At 38.9% G+C, this 25,096-nt stretch overlaps 2 protein-coding genes and 1 long non-coding RNA gene across 3 annotated transcripts; 2 read left to right on the forward strand and 1 right to left on the reverse strand.

The window, feature by feature from the left end:
• Positions 1-914: 914 nt before the first annotated feature.
• LOC128509165 (uncharacterized) lies at positions 915-2,910 on the reverse strand. Its single transcript, XR_008356007.1, has 3 exons — positions 2,554-2,910; positions 1,663-1,709; positions 915-1,480 (listed from the first exon to the last, which is right to left on the reverse strand). It is a non-coding gene; the product is annotated as an uncharacterized LOC128509165 (long non-coding RNA).
• A 477-nt stretch (positions 2,911-3,387) lies between these two features.
• Positions 3,388-4,371, forward strand: LOC128509158 (trace amine-associated receptor 13c-like). The gene has a single exon (XM_053480760.1). The coding sequence runs from the start codon at positions 3,388-3,390 to the stop codon at positions 4,369-4,371; it is 984 nt and encodes a 327-aa protein (XP_053336735.1).
• Positions 4,372-15,513: 11,142 nt separating this feature from the next.
• Positions 15,514-16,503, forward strand: LOC128509066 (trace amine-associated receptor 13c-like). Its single transcript, XM_053480640.1, has one exon. It carries the CDS (start codon positions 15,514-15,516, stop codon positions 16,501-16,503), a length of 990 nt encoding a protein of 329 aa, XP_053336615.1.
• The last annotated feature ends 8,593 nt before the right edge of the window (positions 16,504-25,096 follow it).

Raw genomic sequence — 25,096 nt, forward strand, 5'->3', positions numbered from 1 at the left:
TCGGCATCCGCTGACCCCGCTTTGTGATTTTACATGGTCTGCCACTTTATGGCTGATTTGTTGTTTACAGCAAGAACATTTTATGACTGGACTTATTGCACAGGTCGTGTCCTATCACAATACTCCACTTGAATTCACTGAGCTCCTTCCACAAATTTGAGCATTTAAAAAATGCTGTCCATGCCTAGGTGATTGACTGTATACACCTGTCACCATGAAAATTATTTGAACACCAGAATTTAATGATTTAAGTAAGTGAGTTAATATATTTGGCAATATGTGAGTTTGTTCATGTGTGAAATCCAGTGATGAGGTTCTTTGAAATGCTCAAAATGCTATCCCTGTGTACAGGATTAGTGTGCTGCATGCCTGCTTTTCCAGCTCCTTGTTGCAGTCAATTCTCCAATCTAACATTAAGTCCCCCGTGTGAATCCACCAGCAAACACTTCAATGGCAGATTTTGCACTCCCATGTTCTCGTATCATTTCCATCACTTTTTGTGTCCTCCTTTTTGGGTTTAACTTCTCTGCACCCTTTTTGACAGCAATTTAACAATTGGATTAGGCACTTCCATATAAACATTTTTAATCTTTCCATGAAAAAAATCCATATTTGCATGCAATCAAATCCTTTTTTTTTGCTGGTCATAATAAACCAATTGTGCTACTACACTCTAAAAAATAAAACTGTGCTGTACTCAATTTTTTTGGTAAAACATTTTTACACTTAAAAATATTGAGTAAATATAAAAAAATATAAAAATCATGTAAAATATACTTCATGAATTGAGTACAAGTCAGTAAAAAAATTAAGTAGACCTGAATAACTATATTTAGTACAATGATGTACAAAATTGAGTAAATGTAATGAAAATTAGAAGTTAATGAAAAGTGAAAAATGAGTAAAATAATTGAGTAGATATAATTGAAATGGAAGGTAGAAGATACTGAAAATTATACTATTATTTAATAAACAAATGTGCTACATTTACTAAATATTTTAACTGAATGAAAGAAACAATACACACATTTTCATTTTAATTAAACATTTATTTGCCAAATTTGACAAGACATGAAGTCTAAACTCAACCTGGTTTACTTTGCAAATGACATGTAACAAGATCATAAACAGAGAGCTGGATTTATCTTATTAGTAAACAGTTTCACAAACAATACTTCTGCCACAAGTATTATACAGTTAACATGTGGAAAGTAGACTTTTGTATTAGAATCTAATGAGTCACATTTTACATCTGTAAGATTGCACACCTTCACACTTCAGTTTCCTGCAAACTGTGGGATCCATACAAATGTGTGTGCAGACCTTCTCAGGTCTTAAAAAAGCAATGACAGTCTAAATGAACACAGGACACTAAATATCCATGACCAACAGTACCATGCTTCACTCGGTAATGATCGAAATTCCTTTTGATGATGCGACAAATGTGCAGAGCTTACACCGCCATCCCATAAACTGGCACCTAAAAAAGAACAATAGTGTACAAGTTAGTACAAGTGTGACTGTTAATATAAAGTCTACCAGACTGGTAAAATAGTACTTTCGTTCAAATACATACTTTTTGGACTAATAGTCTATTTCTATCTTTGATTCAATGGTTACACATTTAATACTTCTGTAACATTTAAAAAAGTTGACATTTACCTCCTGTTTTATCTCCATTCAACTTCTCTTCATTAGTGGTGTTGGTGCTGTGAAAGAGATATAGAAAATATATAACATGTTTCACACAAACACACAAAATCAATCAGTTTTAGGTTATTTTACTTACATATCAGAACATACATAATGTTTCACTTTAGTATTTTAATTTCATATTACTATCTCCCAATTCTAATTCTGAGAGAAATGTTGTATTTTCACTAAATCTTTATATTTCATAGCTTTAGTTACTAGTACAGTACTTAGCACATTTATTTTATAACTTCTGCTGCTGCTTGCTCAGTGTTTAATCATGTTAAAAATACTCATATACAGTAACGGATAAAACAGTACCAGAACCCGGACACTGCACCTCATTTCTGCTGTTTAAACCGGATTTGTTCTGAGTTTCTTTCTTAAAGTGTCGGAATGACCGAGCAGACTCGCGGTTCAGTGTGTGAGGTGGACCGGTACACACACGGTAATTACTGTATTTGAACATGTTAGTTTTATATCCTCACTACAGTGGCGGTAGGCTGCGCAAAATCACCGCATTTGGCGGGAGAAATTCAAATATCGCGGCACAACCGCCGCCGTTTACACCGAGAAACCCGGAAAAAAACCGGACATGCACGCGCTGCTACTCGGTGTTAAATCTCTCCTTTAATACCAGAGTTTAAGTGTCTGTATTAAACGCGCTTTAGCTGAGCAGTTTGGTGGTTGGAACAAACAAGCTAAATCACACTGAACCCCAGGACTGGCCTGTTGCTAGCTATCGTTAGCTCTGGAGCTCGGCTGTGACAGGATTCAGAACAGTAACTCACACCCTATAAAGTTGTGTGTGCAGGCAGACAGAGTCATTATTACAGTAACTTGTGTTAGCTGTTTACTCACCAGGATTTATAAGGAATGTTCCAGAATGTTCCAGGTGCTTCATGTCCATTCTCACATCCTCACAGCCTTCTTGTCTCTGATGTTACACCAGACTTCCCATGAGCACTTGCACAGGGCAATTTACTCAATTATTTAAGTTTTTGTTGTTAAAAATAAAGAATATTGAGTTGGAATAATTTATAATTGTAGTTCTTGAAACTAATCAGTACAATTACTCCATTACCAGATATTTTGATTGAAATGTATCAAAAAATATTAAGTGCATGTTAAAAATATAATTCAGTTAGTCAAATACTGATTTTTACTAGTGAAGTAAACTTAAATTATAGTGTAAATTTAAGACAAAATGAATAATTGTTTTTTTAGGCATTTATTTTGATTTGTCTAACTCAAACAATCATGTGACTTTTAGAGATTTTATTAAGGTAACATAACTTTTTTATAACTGTGAAATTTACAAGGCCACAGAATCATTTTTTAGAGTGTATATTAAATCATGTTCACATAATATTCAATGAACGGGTCCTATTTGTAATAATCATAATTGTTAAATGACATCAACTGTGAGTTTGTCTAATACCTAGGGTATTTTGTTTTATATTGATGGCCTTGAAACATTCTCCATTTACCTTGTTGGAAATTGAAAGATGTCTCATCAGTCCAGTCAAGATCACATAAGATCTGCTGATATTTAGTTGAAAGTTTGTGTTCTAACAAGGCATTACATCATATCTTTCATGCTGTCACTTAAATTGAGGAGGCGTGATTAATTTCGAAAGGATAAAAGCACTAGAACTGCTTTTCTAATTTGGTAGACATTAAAGAAATAAACTCATGAACCTGACAGATTTTAATCAGTCTGATTGTGAGCATTTTTCCTGTGCAGAGAGATCTGTATCTCCGGCTGTTTATATCTTACTGTACGTGTGTTCAGCTGCTGTGGTCCTGCTAACAGTGTGTGGAAATCTGCTCATTATTATCTCTATTCTTCACTTCAACCAGCTTCACACACCTACTAACATGCTCATGCTGTCTCTGGCTGTGTCAGATTTTCTTGTTGGCATTTTTCTAATGCCGGTAATGTTAATCTGGACTATTGAGTCATGCTGGATTTTTGGGAGATATTTCTGCAGCATCTACTGGCTGTTTAGTGGTCTTCTCATAATATCAATCTATACTATTGCTCAGATTGCTGTGGATCGGTATTTGGCACTCTCAAACCCCTTTCTTTACATGAACATTGTCTCTGTGAAAATCACTTGTGTTGTAATTGGTTTTAACTGGTGTTTAGTAATCACCTATACCACAGCAGGCCTGTATTTTAATGGAAACTTTAAAAGTTTTGTATTGTGCCCTGGAGAGTGTTTTCTTTCACTCTATGAGGTTTGGTCTGTAATTGATAATGTGTTATCCTTTATATTTCCACTTTCTGTCATAATCATATTGTATAGTCTAGTTTTTGTGATTGCTAAGAAACATGTTACTGCTATCAGAGAGCTTAATAATCACGCTCGACCTAATGCACAGAAAATAACCTCATACTCCATGAAATCTGAGAGAAAAGCAGCTAAAGTCCTCGGCATTTTAGTGTCTGTGTTTCTTATATGTTTACTTCCATATTTTATTTACAGTTTATTAGTCAATGTTATTGAATTACAGTTAGAAACATTTAGGAATGTTTTAATTATGCTTTATTTTAATTCCACTATTAATCCATTTATATATGCTCTGTTTTACCCATGGTTTAGGAGGTGCATTAAACTGATTATAACTCTGCAAATATTTCAAACAGACTCTGCATTGATCAATGTTCTTTAATTATGTAATATAATCTTCTTCTTTTAATGATCTATCTAAATACTGGTGATGTTTAATTAATTTTAAATGTTAGAGGTTCAAATTGCATTCATTTCTAAATATAATGTACACTATGTTCATTAGCAACATGCAATATGATACAATGGGGTAGAACTATTTACATAGAAATATATAAAAATTAGTGATGGGTCATTCATGAACAATCTATTCTTTTTGAACAAGTCATTAACATGACTCAGACGAACGAGTAGTATCAGAGTGTGATTTGTTCATTTCCCATTGTGCGTACATGCGCAAATCATTGAAAACCCCTGTAGGTTATGTATAAAAAACAGAAATAAGTAGTTACCTTCAAGTCTTCTGGTCCGATATATTTATTCTTTTGTCATGTGGACGCTATGCAGTGCATTACACAGGAAACAGATTTAAGCAGAAAAATATGCAGTTATATTTACATATATAAAATATGCATAAAACAATGCATTACATCATTTTTTTTTATTTAAATGAACGCCTTAGATAATGACTGATAAGAAAAAAATGCTCAATTCTGTTTTCTGTATAGTGCTCTGTAAACCTCTAACGAGTCTCGTGACAAAAGAATGAACGACTTGAAGATATGAAGTAAACTGCTTCTTATTCTGTTTATTATAATATAAACTGCATTGTAATATTTTCATTACTGGAACTAGAGACAAAATTTGTGTATGATGTGTAAGGGGTCTGTTGTCTAAAAATGTAACTTACCATCCTGGCCATTAAGAACGCACGTTTAGAGAAAAAGGATCATGCGTCAAGCTGTGAAAATGCCCTTCATTACCTGTAGGAGGCAGTCGTGTTTTAATCTGAAGTATTGTGTGTCTATTGAAGCCTAAAATGTGTTATCTCGCTTAGGCGCCCATTGACAGCAAGCGACAGAGCTCATAAACGTGTCGAGCTCAAACTGTAAATACTGATATATTTTCTTTACTCCTTTAATGATGCTACTTCTTTGACTGCGCTTTCTTCATTCAGTATTATTATTATTAATATTCTTATTATTATTATTATTATAGTAGTAGTAGTAGTAGTGCTCCGAATTTATTATTATTGTTATTATACTTAATATTATTGTAACGCACCCATGCGTGTGCAAAAAGACAAAGTACAGCAAGGAATACAAAAATGTATGATATGTTAGCCTAAAACATTATTGTTTTATTGTGTTTATGCGCTTTAAATATACACTAAACAATAAACACTGCCTTTAGCAAAGTGAAAGTGAGTTGCGCGTGCGGCTTTTTGATTAAAAGGCTGATAAACGCGTGCACAGATAAGAGCAGATTTATCGATAAAACCACCGACATGAAATGCAATAAACAGAAAAATATATGCTACTCGCTGAATGCAACGAGTCAGCCCGCAGAAACACTGGACTTTGACTGCGCTTTTTCTATTCATTCTTAATAGTACAATAAAAAATGCTGGATTTTTGTAAACACATCGTTGGGTTGTTCATGCTGGGCCAAAATTCTATGTTATTTCGGGTACTTTAATCACACTGTAGTGTTGCTTTTGCTATGAATACTAAAAGTGCTGGATGATTAAAAACAATGCAAAAAAATAGACCCTTTTTCCAGTGTTCATGCAGTAAACCCATTGGTAAACACTATGATTTATAAAAATTATTTTAAACATTAATAAATGTATAAGTGGCATTTTAATTTAAATTCAACATTTTAATGGTTAGTTATTGGTGCATGAGAATCAACTCACACGTTCTGTAATATTCCATTGTCATTCATATTGCCGTTGTTTTAGAGCCCTTTATGAAAGCATTCGCTGGTTAGTAAGTAAGCAAATAAAAGATAAATGAATAAATAGCTTTAAATGCGTAGTAAAAGTTCCCAAGCCTGAGTTATATATATGCATATATTCCATAATTAGAAGCTTGGATTATGAGTAATGTGGTTTGCGAGTGTTCCGCAAGACGAGCAAAGTGTTTTTTAAAAAATTGACTTGAAAAACGAGCATTGTCTTGGTTTACGAGTACAGATTATCATGTATCACGCTTGCGCTTTTTCTGTTGACACCAAGCATCACGTGATCACAACTGGGCCAATGGTTTTTCTCTCTCTTGCACTGCGGAATTGTTGGTAATCGTCTCCCCTGATGGGACTTAGTGCGCGTATCTTACTGGTATAATCAACATTCATGCACGTGTGTACTGTTTACTATAACACTCTAACCACGTAAGTGTGTAAAACATATTTTATTTTGTGTTTGTAAGCATGTATGTACAGCGTGTGTGTATTGTTTCTTATAACACATGTGAGTGCGTGCGTATAAAGCAAAATAAAGTCTCATTAGAGGGTAGAGATCATTTTTTTCTCTCTCTCTCTGTATCAGCCTGTCGTGTGTGTGCACGCGTGTAATTTGACACCGTGCTCCTTTACTCACACCAACACGCACTCTCGCCTTTACAGCCCCTTTCCCACCCCCTCCTCCTCTCGTCTTCCCACACGCATTCAGATGCAAACTCTTTGCCTTACACAAAAACTGTACCCTGTCACGATTCTTTTCAAGAGTAAAGTGCAGGGTCATTTGTTTGTTAGTTTTTACTTTACAGCAGTAATTCCGTTAGTATGCGCTCAGACGAGTGTAATTAGAGATTTTTCTTGGTAAAGTGCAGGTTACTTTGTGTGATTTTTACTCTATATTTTGTATTAATTATTTTTATGTATTTATTTTTGGGCTGTAGAACGAATAATTTGAGTTTCCATTATTTCTTATGGGAAAATTAAATTTGGTTTACGAGTGTTCCGGATCAAATAATGCTCGCCATCCAAGGTTCCACTGTGTGTATGTGTAATATATATAGACACTACCGTCCAAAAGTTTAGGGTAACCTGCAAATTTCTTTGTTTTTGTTAAGTGATTTATTTTCTACATTCTACAACAATACTGGGGATTTCAAAATTATAAAATAACACATATGGAATTAGGTAATTATGTAACAACAACAAAAACAACAGTTAGTTGTTATTTTAAGACACAAATGTCAGCCTTTCTGTAGTTGTTCTTGCAAGAACAGTATTGTCAAGTGCATTTGCAAAATCTGTCAAGCACCATAATGAAACTGGCTCTCATGAAGGCCATCCCAGGAGGGCGAGACCGAAACCTACCTCTGCCACAGACGAGAAGTTCATTTAGATTTATCAGCCTGAAAAATTAGTAATTAACAGCACTTCAGATTAGAGTCGTTATAAAGTCTTCAGAGCATAAGTAGCAGACGCATCTCACCATTAACTGTTCAAAGGAGAATAATGCATTTTTGGACGCCATCAGCATTCCTTTCCATTGTAGAAAAAAATAAAAATCAGGAACGATCATGGAGTTAGAAAGTGACCCCAAACTTTTGAACTTTACTTTATACACACACACACTTGGCACACTTGGGGATACTGAGCGATACCGGTGAATACGAAAGAACACGGGAAGTCAGACCATTGGCTGCAGCAATTAAAGCACGTTATGTTTCGGGTGCATCTAATTGTTTTATCAGGTAAATATGCTGTGTGCCTGTTGCATCAAAATCTTTTGTTAACAATGTTAAAGAGTGTGTTATACAGAAATACTGTTGGATGTTAGTGGCTAATATTGTTGTTTATGTTGGATGTCAACAGATACATCGAGAAATGTTTAAAGTATTACTCGTGAGTAGTCTGCCAACAGATAACCCGTGCTTAAGTGGATGCACTGAACAGTCAGTATTTTGGGAAGATTTATACATTCATTGATATAAAATGCATTTTATACAAACACTGTGATATGTAAGATTGTTGACAGTGGAATGTGTCATTTCTGTTGTGTTATCAGGAAGAGCCACCACAGTTATTTTTGTATGTTTTCAATGAACAGAATTTTCTTTTCTTTTCTTTAAAAGGTTGCTGTTTGGTACTAGCAATTTTGGTTAGTTTCCAATTTGGAATGTATTTGTACTAGGAGCTGAGCCTCAGTTGCTCAGCCTCTTGGGTTAAACTAAATGAAGAACACTGAACGTGTTTTGATTGTGCTCATAGGGGAGGATTCCCAGAGACAATCATTTTATTTTTATGAAACCCCAATTTTTATTTTCAGAATAAAAAAAAAAAAAAGACATTACTGTGTCATGTGCTGGTTCACTTTCGCCAGGCTAGGTACACTTACCTAAAGGATTATTAGGAACACCATACTAATACGGTGTTTGACCCCCTTTCGCCTTCAGAACTGCCTTAATTCTACGTGGCATTGATTCAACAAGGTGCTGAAAGCATTCTTCAGAAATGTGGGCCCATATTGATGGGATAGCATCTTGCAGTTGATGGAGATTTATGGGATGCACATCCAGGGCACAAAGCTCCTGTTCAACCACATCCCAAAGATGGTCTATTGGGTTGAGATCTGGTGACTGTGGGGGCCATTTTAGTACAGTGAACTCATTGTCATATTCAAGAAACCAATTTGAAATGATTCAAGCTTTGTGACATGGTGCATTATCCTGCTGGAAGTAGCCATCAGAGGATGGGTACATGGTGGTCATAAAGGGATGGACATGGTCAGAAACAAAGCTCAGGTAGCCCGTGGCATTTAAATGATGCCCAATTGGCACTAAGGGGCCTAAAGTGTGCCAAGAAAACATCCCCCACACTATTACAGCATCACCACCAGCCTGCACAGTAGTAACAAGGCATGATGGATCCATGTTTGCGTTCTGTTCATGACAAATTCTGACTCTACCACTTGAATGTCTCAACAGAAACCGAGACTCATCAATGTAATTTTATTTGTATAGCGCTTTTAACAATTGTCATTGTCGCAAAGCAGCTTTACACAATCAAAAGAATTATTTGAGTTTGTATGGAATTTGAATGTGTATAAATCAAAATGGTCAGATAGTCCCTGGTGAGCAAGCCGAAGGCGACAGTGGCAAGGAAAAACTCCCTGAGATGGTAGTGGAAAGAAACCTTGAGAGGAACCAGACTTAACAGGGAAGCTATCCTCATTTGGGTGAAACAGAGAGCAGGAATTAATCTGCATTCATACTGTGTGTCACACAGTTGATGTTAATTGATGTTAATATGGAGTCCAGTTAGTTATTGAAAACTCTGGTAGACTTGTAAGAAGTTCCAGTCCTGAACTATCGAACAGTCAAGTCCTCAGAGAAACAGCTGCCAACACCAGTCGAGGCCAGAACCGTCTTCTAGGTAGAGAGAACTATCCCCAGACCCGAGACGCATCCTAAAGAGACGAGATCTCCAACCAGAAGTGGGGCACCAGGATGAGTCAGACAGGTCAGGAGGGAAGAGGAAGTCTGGATCACTGGCAGCTCAGGAACGACATGGGTAGCTCAACAGAGAGAGGGAAGGAGAGAGAGGGGAAAAATTGTAGCCTCTTTTTCCTATTCGTAGTGGAGATGAGTGGTACCCGGTGGGGTCTTCGCTGTTGTAGCCCATCTACCTCAAGATTGTGCATGTTGTGGATTCACAAATGCTTTGCTGCGTACCTCGGTTGTAACGAGTGGTTATTTCAGTCAAAGTTGCTCTTCTATAAGCTTGAATCAGTCGGCTCATTCTCCTCTGACCTCTAGCATCAACAAGGCATTTTCGCCCACAGGACTGCCACATACTGGATGTTTTTCCCTTTTCACACCATTCTTTGTAAACCCTAGAAACGGTTGTGCGTGAAAATTCCAGTAACTGAGCAGATTGTGAAATACTCAGACCGGCCCGTCTGGCACCAACAACCATGCCACGCTCAAAATTGCTTAAATCACCTTTCTTTCTCATTCTGACATTCAGTTTGGAGTTCAGGAGATTGTCTTGACCAGGACCACACCCCTAAATGCATTAAAGCAACTGCCATGTGATTGGTTGATTAGACAATTGCATTAATGAGAAATTGAACAGATGTTCCTAATAATTCTTTAGGTGAGTGTGTGTGTGTGTGTGTGTGTGTGTGTGTGTGTATATATATATATATATATATATATATATATATATATATATATATATATATATATATATATACGGTATATATATATTGTTCATTCATGTCTTCTGATAATGTCGACACATTTTTACATTTTAAATAAGATATGTTGGCATATTCATGAATCAGCACATTCGCATAGTTAACACTATCATTCATTGCTTTGTCCCTGTTAAAACATTACAAATACTATATAAGAAACTTATTTCATCATTATAAAAATAATATGAAGCACATATACACACATTCATCATGAAAAACCTATTGTAAAACAACATAAAAATAATGTTTGCTTCAGCATTGGAAAAAATATTGTTTTGGCTAAGTAATTTTACACAATTCTTCCTTGTACTTGGTGACCCGTGCATTATATATGTGACCCAGATCCGTTACAACACGTGATGTTATGTGTATTGGATGATCAGAATCAGTATCAGAATCAGAATGAGTTTTATTGCCAAGTACGCTTGCACGTACAAGAATTTGTTTTAGTCTGTTTAGAGCTTCCAGAACAGAAAACAAATGACGAGACAAAACAGCACGACACAACAAAAAAAAAGAAGTTTGACATCAAATGGAGTAGTCCAAAGTGATATTTCGAGCCCTTTTCCTCACTCTGGATGTATACAGTTCTAGTGGCGTGGGCAGGGCAGTGCCAATAATTCTTTCAGCAGTCTGAACCGTCATTTGTAGTCTTTTGATGTCTGTTTTCGTAGCTGAGCCAAACCAGACAGTTATTGAAGTGCACAGGACGGATTCAATGACAGCTGAGTAGAACTGTGTGAGCAGCTCCTGTGGCAGGTTGAAATTCTTTAGCTGGCGAAGGAAATACAACCTCTGGTGGGCCTTTTTAACAATGGAGTCAATGTGAATGACCCACTTCAGGTGCTGAGAGATGGTCGTGCCCAGGAACCAGAATGACTCCACTGCTGTCACAGTGCTGTTCATGATAGTGAGTGGGGGAAGTGCAGGTGGGTTCCTCTTGAAGTCCACAATCATCTCCACTGTTTTGAGCATGTTCAGCTCCAGGTTGTTGAGACTGCACCAGACAGCCAGCTGCTCGACCTGACTTCTCTAAGCAGACTCGTCACCGTCCTGAATGAGGCCGATGATTGTGGTGTCATCTGCAAATTTCAGGAGCTTGACAGTGGGGTCTATAGAGGTGCAGTCATTGGTATAGAGGGAGAAGAGCAGTGGGGAGAGAACGCATCCCTGAGGGGCTCCAGTATTGGTGGTGTGGCTGTTGGACATGAATTCCCCCAGTCTCACTAGCTGCTGCCTGTCTGTCAGAAAGCTGGTGATCCAGTGACAGATAGAGCTAGGAACAGAGAGTTGGTTTAGTTTGGTCTGAAGCAGTGCTGGGATGATCGTATTAAAAGCTGATGAAAAGTCTATAAACAAGACTCTTGCATAAGCCCCTGGTTTGTCCAGATGATGAAGGATGAAGTGCAGTCCAATGTTGACTGCATCATCAACAGACCTGTTTGCTCCATAGGCAAACTGCAGGGGGTCCAGTAAGGGTCCTGTGATGTCCCTCAGATAGGCCAACACCAAATTTCAAAAGAGAGGGTGGTTGCCAGAGGTGATAATGGTGGTGTAGAAAGAGGGTCAGGACAGGGGTGTGGTGTGAGACTGGGTGTTTCAAATCTGCAATAGAACTCATTCAGGTCATCAACCAGCTGTTGATTCCCTACAGAGTTGGGGGATGGCGTCTTGTAGTTAGTGATGGTTTTCAGTCCTTTCCACACTGAAGCAGGGTCGTTTACAGAAAACTGATTTTCCAGTTTTTTTAGAGTAGCTTCTCTTAGCCGCTCTGATCGCCCTTGTTAGTGTGTTCCTGGCCTGGTTGTACAAGATCCTGTCCCCACTCCTGTAGGGCAAGATCTGATCGCCCTTGTTAGTGTGTTCCTGGCCTGGTTGTACAAGATCCTGTCCCCACTCCTGTAGGGCATCCTCTTTGGCCTGACAAAGCTGTCTGACTTTTGCTGTAAACCATGGTTTGTCATTGTTATATGTTAAAGTCCTGGTAGGGATGCACATGTCCTCACAGAAACTGATGTAGGATGTTACAGAATCTGTGAGCTCGTCCAGATTGGTGGCAGCAGCTTCAAAAACACTCCAATCAGTGCAGTCAAAACAGGCCTGTAATTCCTGCTCTGCTTCCCTGGTCCATCTCTTTACTGTCCTTACTACAGGCTTAGCAGATTTAAGTTTTTGCCTATAGGTCGGGAGAAGATGAACCAGGCAGTGGTCAGAAAGTCCTACAGCTGCTCTGGGGACGGAGCGATATGCATCCTTTATTGTGGTGTAGCAGTGATCCAAAGTATTTTTGTCTCTGGTGGGGCATGTAATGTGCTGTTTGTATTTAGGCAGTTCACGTTTAAGGTTTGCTATGTTAAAATCCCCAAGTATAATTAAAACCAAGTCCGGGTGTTGTTGCTCCGTGTCTGTAATGTGAGCAGCCAGCTGTTGCAATGCTGCGTTCACTCACGCTTGTGGAGGGATGTACACACTCACAAGAATGAACGAGGTAAACTCCTGCAGCGAATAGAAAGGATTGCAGTTGATGAAATATGCCTCTAGATCAGGACAGCACATCTTCTTTAATGGTGTCACATTTGTACACCAACGTTCATTGATGTAAAAGCATGTCCCGCCGCCTCGCGATTTCCCTGAAGATTCTGTGTCATGATCCGCTCTGAACAGCTGGAAGCCCGGCAGGTGTAGCACGTTGTCCAGAATGGCTTTATTCAGCTAGGTTTCCTGATGGTTCCTGCATACACACAAGTTGCTAAAGATCAGAATCAAATCACAAAATAACAACAGAAATAAACAGATATACTATATCTGTATATAAAGGTAATAATAACAATAATAATAATAACAACAACAACAACGAAGATGAAGAAGAAAATAGGATTCCTTCTCTGCCTTCCTGCATGCCTTTAAAACCCGGAACTGTCGGTTTTTGCCTGTTTTTTTAATACTGTTGCATTAAAGCAGGTAGTTAAATGCTGTAAATCGGAGTGCAGTGAGAGCCTGCCCTGACCATGTCTGATGAATCTGTTCTGAGCCTTTTTCATGACTTCTGAATAATTTTTTTAACTAGCGCTAAGAAACTTGGCTGCTCTTTTCATGTTTTGGCCTTTGGACTTTCCATTAAAGAAACTTGAAACTTAGCGTGAGTCAAACGCAGCCTTAATGTACACTATATTGACAAAGGTATTTGTTTGTCTGCCTTCACCTGCATATGAACCCAAATAACATACATATATATATTTTTTAATAAATAGGGATTAATATGCTGTTGGCCCACCCATTGCAGCTATAGCTCCTTCAACTCTTCTAGGAAGGCTTTCCATAAGGTTTAGGGGTGTGTTTCCATTTCATTCCATGGAGTGTAATCATTCATCCAGAAGCGCATTTGTGAGGTCAGACATTAATGTTGGAGGAAAACGCCTGGTTTGCAGTCTCTAATTTAATTCATTCCAAAGGTGTTCTATCTAAGGTTTAGGCTAGTCAAATACTCCCATACCAAACTACCTCATCCTTGTCTTTATGATCCTTGCTTTGTGCTCTGGTATGCAGTCATGTTAAAACAGGAAGGTGCCATCACCAATTTTTTCCCACAATATTGGAAGCATCAAATTGTCCAAAAAGTCTCGATATGCTGAAGCACTAACCTGTCACTGGAACAACCCCCATCATGACCCACCCTTCACCAACCTTCACTTGGTCCAATGCAGTGTGACAAGAACCGTTCTCCTGGCAATGGCTAAACCCAGATTTGTCCATTAAATTGCCAGACGGAGAAGTGTGATTTCTCATTCCAGAGAACACATCCCCACTGCTCTGAAGTTCAGTGACAGCATGCTTTACAACACTGCATTTGTTGCTTTGCATTGCACTCAGTGCTCCAAAGCTTGGATGCAGCTGCTTTGCCATGAAAATCCAATCCATAAAGCTCTCCATGCACTGTTCTTGAGATAGTCTAAAGGGCACAGGAGGTTTGGAGGTCTGTAGCTATTGACTCTGCAGAAAATTTACTTCCTCTGTGCACTAAGTGTTTTAGCATCGCTGACCCTGCTCTGTGATTTTACATGGCCAGCCACTTGATGGCTGATTTGTTGTTGTTTGCAGCAAGAACATTTCATGACTGGACTTATTGCACAGGTGGCATCCTGTCATGATACTTAGCAAATTTTTGTAGAAGCGCTCTGCATGCCTAGTTAATTAATTTTATACACATGTAACCATGGAAGCCATGGTAACCATTTGAACACAATAATTAAATGATTTGAGTAAGTAAATATATTTAGCAATATATTGTATCCTTAACTGATGCCTACCCGAAACGTAAGTAAGTTCATGTGTGAAATCCAGTGATGAGTTTTTTTTTTTTTAAATGCTTAAAATGCTATCCCTGTATACAGGATTAGTGTGCTGCATGCCTCCTTTTCCAGCTCCCTGTTGCAGTCCCCTCTCCAACCTGACATCAAGTTTCCTGTGTGAATCCACCAGAAAACGCTTTAACAGCAGATATAGAAGATCAACCCTTGATCTTGTATCATTTTGATCTTTTGTTGTGTCCTGTTTTTGCATCTAATTTGTCTCCGCCCCTTTTGACAGCAATTTAACAATTAGATTAGGCGCTTCTTTTCATGACAAAATCTATACTTGCACGTTATTTATGTTAAAGCATGCAACTAAAACCCTTTTTTTTTTTTTTGCTGGTCATAATAAAATGATTATGCTACTATATTAAATCATGTTCACATAATATCCGATAAACAGGTCCCATTTGTGATAATCATAATTGTAAAATTATGTCAGCTATGAGTTTGTCTAATGTTTGCTATCTAGGGTCAGAGTATTTTGTTAAATATTAATGGATTTGAAACATTCTCTATTTACCTTGATGGAAATTAAAAAGATTTTCATCAGTCCAGTCAATATCACATGAGATTGTGCAAACATTCTGCTGAAATTTAGAGTTTGTGTTCCAACAAGGCATTACATCATATCGTTCATGCTGTCTTGTAAATTAAGGAGGCGTGATTAATTTCTAAAGGATAAAAGGACCAGAGCTGTTTGTTTTATTTCTAATTTTGTAGACATTAAATAAATTAACTAATGAACCTGACAGAGTTCAGTAATCAGTCTGATCGCTGTGTACACTTCTCCTGTCCAGAGAGATCTGTATCTCCTGCAGTTTATATCTTACTGTACGTGTGTTCAGCTGCTGTGGTTCTGCTAACAGGTTGTGGAAATCTGCTCATCATTATCTCTATTCTTCACTTCAACCAGCTTCACACACCGACTAACATGCTTGTGCTCTCGCTGGCTGTGTCAGATTTTCTTGTTGGCATTTTTCTAATGCCTGTAATGTTAATCTGGACTATTGAGTCATGCTGGATTTTTGGAAGACATTTCTGTAGCATCTACTGGCTGTTTAATGGTCTTCTCATAATATCAAGCTATACTATTGCTTCGATTGCTGTGGATCGCTATTTTGCTCTCTCAAACCCCTTTCTCTACATGAACATTGTCTCTGTGAGAATCACTCGTGTTGTAATTGTTTTTAATTGGTGTCTACCGCTGGGCTATAACATAACTGGCCTATATTTTAATGGAAATTTCAAAAGTTCCGTCTTGTGTCCTGGAGAGTGTTTTCTCTTTCTCAATGAGGTTTGGTCTGTAATTGATCTAGTATTATCTTTTATATTTCCACTTTCTGTCATAATCATATTGTATACTCTGGTTTTTGTAATTGCTAAGAAACATGCCACTGCTATCAGAGAGCTTAATAATCACACACGGACTAAAACACAGAAAATCACCTCACACTCAATGAAATCTGAAAGAAAAGCAGCTAAAGTCCTCGGCATTTTGGTGTCTGTATTTCTGGCATGTTTAATTCCATATTTTATTTACAGTTTATTAGTCAATGTTATTGAATTGCAGTTAGAAACATTTTGGAAAGTTTCAATTATGTTTTATTTCAATTCCACTATTAATCCATTTATTTATGCTCTGTTTTACCCATGGTTTAGGAGGTGTATTAAATTAATTATAACTCTGCAAATATTTCAAACAGACTCTGCGTTAATCAATGTTCTTTAATTATATAATTTCATCTTTTTCTTTGTGTCTTAAAACTGGTTATGTTTAATTAATTTTAAATTTTAATAAAAGTTTAATTTATTTCTGCATATGATGTACACAATGTTCATCAATAACATAATATGAAATTAGTGATGGGGTCATTTATGAAATGAACGAAATGAACTAAATTATTTTTTTAAAGATTCATTTATTCTGATGTACAAAATTTTTAAAAATATTAAAAGTTTAATTTGGCAGTGAAAATAGCATAAACCGTAATGCTAAAGAAATATTATTTTTATAATATTATTTTATCATAATTGCCGTTTCCCAAATTGTCTGTAGTATGTGAGTGTGTCTGTGCCATGTGATGAATTGGCACCTTGTCCAGAGTGTACCCTACCTCCATGCAGCCTAAAGCAGCTGTGTAACTTTGGAGTGATCCAGGATAATAGCTGTGCATAGGGGTTGCAGCAGTAAGGCTTGAAGCTTTCTCACTTGCGTAGTACATGTCAGCATGAGGATTAAAACAGGGGTCAAATGCTTGAGGTTAGGATCATAAAAACTCAGCGCAAATGAATGTGATTGGCTTTATGAGTGTGCCCTATGTCCTTATTAACCCATACTAAATCTAGTAGGCTTTGGGTAGCTTAGAAGATTAAGGCTTTGGGTTACTGTCCGAAGGTTGGCTGCTCAAGCCTCAGCTGAACTTGAGCAACGTCCAGTGTGCTCCAGAGGTGTAGTTTTTTTTTTTTTTTTAAGCCAAAGCATAATTTGTTATTTGTGTGTATTTATGCTAATAATCAAGAAGTTTCTCTGAGAACAGTTTTTATATCTATTTTAGATTTAGTATGGGTTAAAATGTGTTGAGGACATATTAGGACACTCTCATAAAGGTGGTCACCCTCCAGATCCAGATTAATCAACTCTAGAAATTAACACTTTTACAGCCTGATGTAATCTCAGATAATTATCATTTTATTTAAAGTGGCTCTTAGACAAAAACATATGTACCTATTCATGCTAATGCACTACATGTTAGCAACATATGTCAGCAACTGCAGTTGTATCAGTAATATCCTAGTTATCAACCATGATTGGATCAGCAACTGACCCACAGAACTAATTCAAGTGACTGAATCCTTAGTGTCATTGTTCTGTCTATTCTCTAGATCAGAGGTTCCTGAACCTCGTCCTGGAGGATTCACTGCAACAGAAGCATGGTTCCCTTTCAAAGGCTACACTCGATGCTGTGTGAAAACGCTATGGGAAACATCTTGTCATGTTGCCGGTTGTGAAGCATGTGTGTATCAAACACGCCAAATTCCGGCTTTTATAACCTCGGGTTATAAATAGGTGTGAACTGGAAAGGGAAAAGCTTTTCAGGCAGCAGGTCAGGTTGGTGCTCCATTACACAGCATGGCGGTTTCCAGGCCTACCACGCTGACCGGCTGAGAGACTTGAGCACTCGCGGGGCTTTTCAAAATAAATTAAATAAATAAATAAATAAATTAGGCGGATTGGAATTACACCCGGCCACAGACTTGTCTTTGCGTGCAACAAAGCAGACGGCTCGTGTTATCGGCCGTTTTATGGCTGCAATGGTTTTCACTGGGAGGCACTTGTGGCTGAATCTCAGGCGCATCAAGGATAAGGATTGTGCATTCCTCCTGCATGCCCCTATCTCGCCTTCCGGCTTGTTTGGCAATATTGTTAACTTGGTCGCCACTAGGTTAATGAGGCAAAGTTATATGAACAATATATTTATATTATATTGCCTTCAGGAACTTCCTTTGCCGCCATGCTCAAGAGTCGGGACTGTCGGCCACCCAGTCTCGACCGGGACTGACTCTTGCGAAGCGAGAAACAAAAGGAGAGCATTTTGAGCCGGCCCAGTAAAGATTGGGGTGCGACGCTCCTCACAATCCGCCTCAAAAGAGGTCAGACTGGCATATTGTCTTCTTCACAAAGAAGCCCTGAGGCTCTTGTGCCCAGGACCATGGAAGAGAGCCATGCAGAATTCCTTTCAAGAATGAAGTGTTCTCCCTGACACCCCCAGGAGGTTGCTGTTTTTGCTCCGCCACCATTGGTGTTTCGGGCAACACCAGTCTCCAATAAAGTGTTAGTTCTTCGTTTTTTTCCTGCAATGTTTCATGATGCCGAACATCTGAAAAGTTGCTGAAGAATGGGGCCATTCCCCTACCAGACAGTGAGTCAGGCAACTACAATCGGTATTTCTTGGTTCCCAAGAAAAACAGGGGGCTGCGTCCAAATTTTAGATTTCACGGGCTGTACCGCTATCTAAAATAAATAAATACAGCTTTATAATGTTGACAGTCAAAGTGATTGCTCTCAAATCCTACCAAGTGATTAATTTGTGACAATCAATTGAAGGACGCTTATTTTCATATAAAAATATAGCCACAACACAGAAGGTTCCTGAGGTTTGCTTTCGAGGGCGAAGCTTACCAGTATCAGGTCCTTCCATTTGGTCTAGCTCTCTCACCCGCACATATATAAAATGCATGGATGTAGGTCTGGCTTTTATGACTCCAGGGCATCCGTATTTGAATTACATAGACGACTGGCTGGCCCAGTCTCAGTAGGTAGCGCTTCGACATCAGCATGTTGTCCTAGCTCATCTTAGTCTCTAGGATTGAGACCCCCTTCCTATGTGGTTCAGACCCCAGTTTCTGACTCTGGGTCCCACTTTAAGTTTGTCTTGTCATCGCAGATGCTAACTACAGACGCTTCCCTCATGGGCTGGGGTGCGGTCTTAGATGACCGTCCAGCCCAAGGGAGCTGGCGAGGCCTTCTTTTTGCGCGGCACATCAATTGCCTCGAAATAATGGCTCTATTTCTGGCTCTAAAGCACTTCCTGCAGCAGATGAGAGGCTACCATGTCTTAGTGCGGGTGGACAACAATATGGCAGTCTCATATATCAATCGCCAGGGCGGACTGTGCTCACGCCGCTAAATAGCTAGCGCACCAGGTGCCTCTCTCTCAGGGCGATTTACATTCCAAGGCAGTCAATTTCTGACACATGGAGAATGGAAACCCCACCCCGAAGTAATCAGTCAATCTGGGAGTGTCTGAAATGCATGCTGTACTGATTTGGTAATGAATTTAAATTAAATGAATTCACCTGATTCCATGTAGCAGAGGTGGACCTCTTTGCCTCGCAAGATCAGCAAATGTCCCCTTTGCCACTCTCTGACTCTGATTGGTAAAAGTACTAAGTTGAAAAAAGATCTTACTATTTTGTTTGGGTGATTAAAGCAAATGTTCTCAATATATATCACAATGATCATGTGTTCTTAAACAATGACTAAGTTGAATGAAAATATGTGCAAATACAATGAAATCATGACATCAGATTTAAAAGAATGACTAGTGGTGTTACAAATGTGATCAAATGTGAGTTTGGTACTAAGAGATTTGAAAATGCACACTTTACTTATAAAATTAGTACCAAAAAAATAAAAAAAACTGTAATCAGGATAATGCAAATGTATCTCATCTCATCTGTCTGTCTCTGGGTCCATCTAGGACTGACATGTTGATGACTGTTTTTTTTTGATATTCGGAACGTAGCACTGTTTAAATGTGCTCTCTTTGCTGAGAATAAACAGAGATCTTTAGACACCATGCCTGCGTGTGTGTGTCTCTCCAGTATGTGTGTGTTTGTCAGACCAGTAAGTCTATTAAGGTGCAGTGGACACAACAAGAAATTATATATAACTAGATTCTCACTAAATGTGTCAAAACTATGAATGAACAAATGTGGAGTTATGTACTTAACAAAAAAAGGTCTCCACAGTCACGGGACCTGAACCCAATCGAGATGGTTTGGAGTGAGCTGGACCGCAGAGTGAAGGCAAAGGGGCCAACAAGTGCTAAACACCTCTGGGAACTCCTTCAGGACTGTTGGAAACCATTTTAGGTGACTATCTTTTAAAGCACTCTGCACTAAATATACATTCACATTATACATTATGTGACTGCGACCATACCTAACTTATGTCTCCTCTTCTGCTCTCCCCTTTTCTGTTCTCTCTCCCCCTCTCTCTGTCAAGCTACACATGTCGTTCCTGAGCTGCCAGTGATCCAGACTCCCTCTGCCCTCCGGACCTGTCTGACCCATCCTGGTGCCCTGCTTCTGGTTGGAGATCTCGTCACATAGATGCCCTGTGTGTCTCTTTGGGATGCGTCTGGTGTCTGGGGATCGTTTCACTTTACCATAAAGATAGTTCTGGCCTTGACTGGTGTTGACAGCTGTTTCTCTGAGGACTTGACTTGGCTGCAGTTGCTCGATAGTTCAAGATTGCAATTGTCTCCAATAACTACCTGGACTCCATATTTACATCCATTAACATCAACTGTTATAGCTGAACTGGCTGCCACCTAACACACTGTATAAATGCAGATTGCTTCCTGCTTTCTTTTTTTTACCGAAATGAGGATGGGTTTTCTGTTGAGTCTGGTTCCTCTCAAGGTTTCTTCCTATTACCATCTCGGGGAGTTTTTCCTTGCCCCTGTCGCCCGCGGCCTGCTTACCAGGGACAATCTTCTCATCTTGATTCATGCACACTTACATTCCATACAGACTTAAATAATTCTTTTGATTGTGTAAAGCTGCTTTGCGACAATGACAATTGTTAAATAAAATTGAATTGAATGAACTGGTATGTTTAAATGCTGTCTTCCCCACTCTCATTGGTCACTCAGGTTTGTTGACCATGACGGGACTGGTCTTTTGCATCTCAGAGAGCCGTCATGTCTGTATTTCCTTTTGGCTCCCCCTTTTAGTTATGCTATCATAGTTAGTCCTGCTGGAGTCCCTTCTTACTGTGCACTAAATATACATTCACCTTATACATTGTTTGACTGTGACCATACCTAACTGCTTCTCTCCTCTTCTTTTGCTTTCTCCTTTTCTCTCTCTCTTCTCCTCTTTCTCCCCCTCTTCCCCCTCTTTCCTCTACATGTCTCTCTGTCAAGCGAAGCATGTCATTCCTGAACAGCCCCTGGGACTGTCTGACTCGTCCTGATGTCCTGCTTCAGGTTGGGGATTTTGTCACATGAATGCCCTATGTGGTCTGCCTGGGATGCTTGTGGTGACTGGGAACAGGCTTTTTCACGAAGACATTCCTTTCCTCAGCTGATGCAGACAGCTGTTTTCTGAGGACTTATGACTTCAGTTGCTTGATAGTTCAGGTCTGGAGTTTTCTACAGTCTACCTGAGCCTCCAATAACAAACTGGACTTCATTTTAACTTAAACAGATCTGTTATACTGAACTTCCAGTTTCACATAGTATGACTGCAAATTAATCCCTGCTCTCCGTTTTACACAAATGAGGATGGATTCCTTGTTGAGTCTGGTTCCTCTCAAGGTTTCTTTCTATTGTCATCTCAGGGAGTTTTTCCTTACCATTTTACCTGTCATCCATGGCTTGCTCATCAGGAATAATCTTACCCTTTTGATTCATACACATTCACATTTCATACCATCTTAAATAACCATTTTGACTGGGTAAAGCTGCTTTTCAACAATGTTAATTGTTAAAAGCACTATGCAAATAAAATTTAATATAATTTTTTATCACAATTTTCAGAATTTTATAGAGTATAAAATAATGTAGGCTAAAGTAAAGAAAAAAAAAACCCACAGGCAATAGTGCACTCGATAAAGCACTTGCCCTGTCATCTGAAGTTTGCTAGTTTGATTCCTTGGTGATGCTGTAACCTCTCGCAACCGGAGGCCTAGAGGTAGCTGATTGGCCGAGCTTCCTCAGGGGGGACGAGAGGCACTTAAGTACATTTTCAAAACTCTTAGTACTTATATCACAACAGATCATAAAAAGTGCACTTTTTCAAACATTTCAGCATATTTTCAATTGTGTTAGTACAATACACATAAATCACAAAATATCCTTTTCACTACACAAAATAAGTGTTTCATCTAAATAAATGTTCAAAATCAATTATTTCAACTGATCTTAATGTTTAATAAATGAATCATTCATTATGTCCATGGATTTTCAACTTGACTGATTGCTGTCTGGTCATTTGTAAGTTACAAATTGCTGCAAGAGCTTTCAATCAAGAAATGTGGTGGTGGAAGGTGTATGGTCACCATTCCCTTGAGCATGTCTCCCTTTTTCAAGGAATGGGTGAAGCTTGTGGTGATATAAATGCTGAGCAACGTCAAGCCTGGATTTGTCATGTCAGGAGATTTTTCCCACGGTGCCTGAACAACGAAGACATCCACTGTGATGTTGATTAAAATTTATGGCCCAATATTAATAACCAGCTGGATTAATTGTGTGAAAGTAATTGTCATAAAAATATATTTTGCTTTTGTAAATGACTTTTTTAATCCTTTATATACTCAGCAAAAAAAGAAACGTCCTCTGACTTTCAACTGTTTTTACTTTCAGTAAACTTAATGTGTAAATATTTGTATGAACACTAAAAGAGTCAACACCAAAAGACATAAACTAAAAATGTTTCCCAATGTGTTCCTGAATGAAGGGAGGCTCAAAATCAAAAGTACCAGTCAGTATCTGATGTGGCCACCAGCTGCTTGAAGTACTGCAGTGCATCTCCTCCTCATGGACTGCCTATTGCGGACAGTCTGAGCACTGATGGAGGGATTGTGTGTTCCGGGTGTGACTCAGGCAGTTGTTGTGGCCATGCTGTACCTGTCACGCAGGTGTGATATTCGGATGTACCGATCCTGTGCAGGTGTTGTTACACGTGGTCTTCCACTGCGAGGATGATCAGCTGTCCTTCCTGTCTCCCTGTAGCGCTGTCTTAGGCGTCTCACAGTGCAGGCATGGCAATTTATTGCCCTAACCACATCAGCAGTCCTCATGCCTCCCTGCAGCATGCCTAATGCACGTTCACGCAGATGAGCAGGGACCCTGGGCATCTTTCTTTGGGTGTTTTTCACAGTCGGTAGACAAGTCTCTTTAGTGTCCTGCGTTTTTAGAACTGTGACCTTAAATGCCTACTTTCTGTAAGCTGTTAAGGTCTTAACGACCATTCCACAGGTGCATGTTAATTAATTGATTATGGTTAATTGAACATGCATGGAAAACATTGTTTAAACCCTTTATAATGAAGATTTATTTGCTGAGTATATACACACACACACACACACACACAGGTCCTTTTCAAAAAATTAGCATACTGTGATAAAGTTCATTTTTTTCTGTAATGTACTGATAAACATTAGACTTTCATATATTTCAGATTCATTACACACAACTGAAGTAGTTCAAGCCTTTTAATTGTTTTAATATTGATGATTTTGGCATACAACCCATGAAAACCCAAAATTCCTATCTAAAAAAATTAGCATATTTCATCCGAGAAAAAAAAAAGGAAGTGTTTTTAATACAAAAAAAGTCAACCTTCAAATAATTATGTTCAGTTATGCACTCAATACTTGGTCGGGAATCCTTTTGCAGAAATGACTGCTTCAATGCGGTGTGGCATGGAGGCAATCAGCCTGTGGCACTGCTGAGGTTATGGAGACCCAGGATGCTTCGATAACGGCCTTAGGCTCATCCAGAGTGTTGGGTCTTGCGTCTCTCAACCTTCTCTTCACAAAATCCCACAGATTCTCTATGGGGTTCAGGTCAGAAGAGTTGGCAGGCCAATTGAGCACAGTAATACCATGGTCAGTAAACCATTTACCAGTGGTTTTGGCACTGTGAGCAGGTGCCAGGTCATGCTGAAAAATGAAATCTTCATCTCCATAAAGCTTTTCAGCAGATGGAAGCATGAAGTGCTCCAAAATCTTCTGATAGCTAGCTGCATTGACCCTGACCTTGATAAAACACAGTGGACCAACACCAGCAGCTGACATGGCACCCCAGACCATCACTGACTGTGGGTACTTGACACTGGACTTCAGGCATTTTGGCATTTCCCTCTCCCCAGTCTTCCTCCAGACTCTGGCACCTTGATACATCCGAAAAAAGTACTTTGGACCACTGAGCAACAGTCCAATGCTGCTTCTCTGTAGCCCAGGTCAGGCGTTTCTGGTTCAAAAGTGGCTTGACCTGGGGAATGCGGCACCTGTAGCCCATTTCCTGCACACGCCTGTACACGGTGGCTCTGGATGTTTCTACTCCAGACTCAGTCCACTGTTTCCGCAGGTCCTCCAAGGTTTGGAAGCGGTCCTTCTCCACAATCTTCCTCAGGGTCCGGTCACCTCTTCTCGTTGTGTAGCGTTTTCCACCACACTTTTTCCTTCCCACAGACTTCCCACTGAGTTGCCTTGATACAGCACTCTGGGAACAGCCTATTCGTTCAGAAATTTCTTTCTGTGTCTTACCCTCTTGCTTGAGGATGTCAATGATGGCCTTCTGGACAGCAGTCAGGTCGGCATGATTGTGGTTTTGAGTAATGAACCAGGCTGGGAGTTTTTAAAAGCCTTAGGAATCTTTTGCAGGTGTTTAGAGTTAATTAGTTGATTCAGATGATTAGGTTAATAGCTCGTTTAGAGAACCTTTTCATGATATGCTAATTTTTTGAGATAGGAATTTTGGGTTTCATGAGCTGTATGCTAAAATCATCAATATTTATATAATTAAAAG

Source organism: Clarias gariepinus, chromosome 2 (assembly GCF_024256425.1).
Source record: "Clarias gariepinus isolate MV-2021 ecotype Netherlands chromosome 2, CGAR_prim_01v2, whole genome shotgun sequence".
In the NCBI taxonomy this organism is placed as follows: Eukaryota; Metazoa; Chordata; class Actinopteri; order Siluriformes; family Clariidae; genus Clarias; species Clarias gariepinus.

What these genes read in the sequence shown, in the direction of transcription:
- LOC128509066 (XM_053480640.1), top strand. Translation starts at nt 15,514, where the DNA reads ATGAACCTGACAGAGTTCAGTAATCAGTCTGATCGCTGTGTACACTTC.
- LOC128509158 (XM_053480760.1), top strand. Translation starts at nt 3,388, where the DNA reads ATGAACCTGACAGATTTTAATCAGTCTGATTGTGAGCATTTTTCCTGT.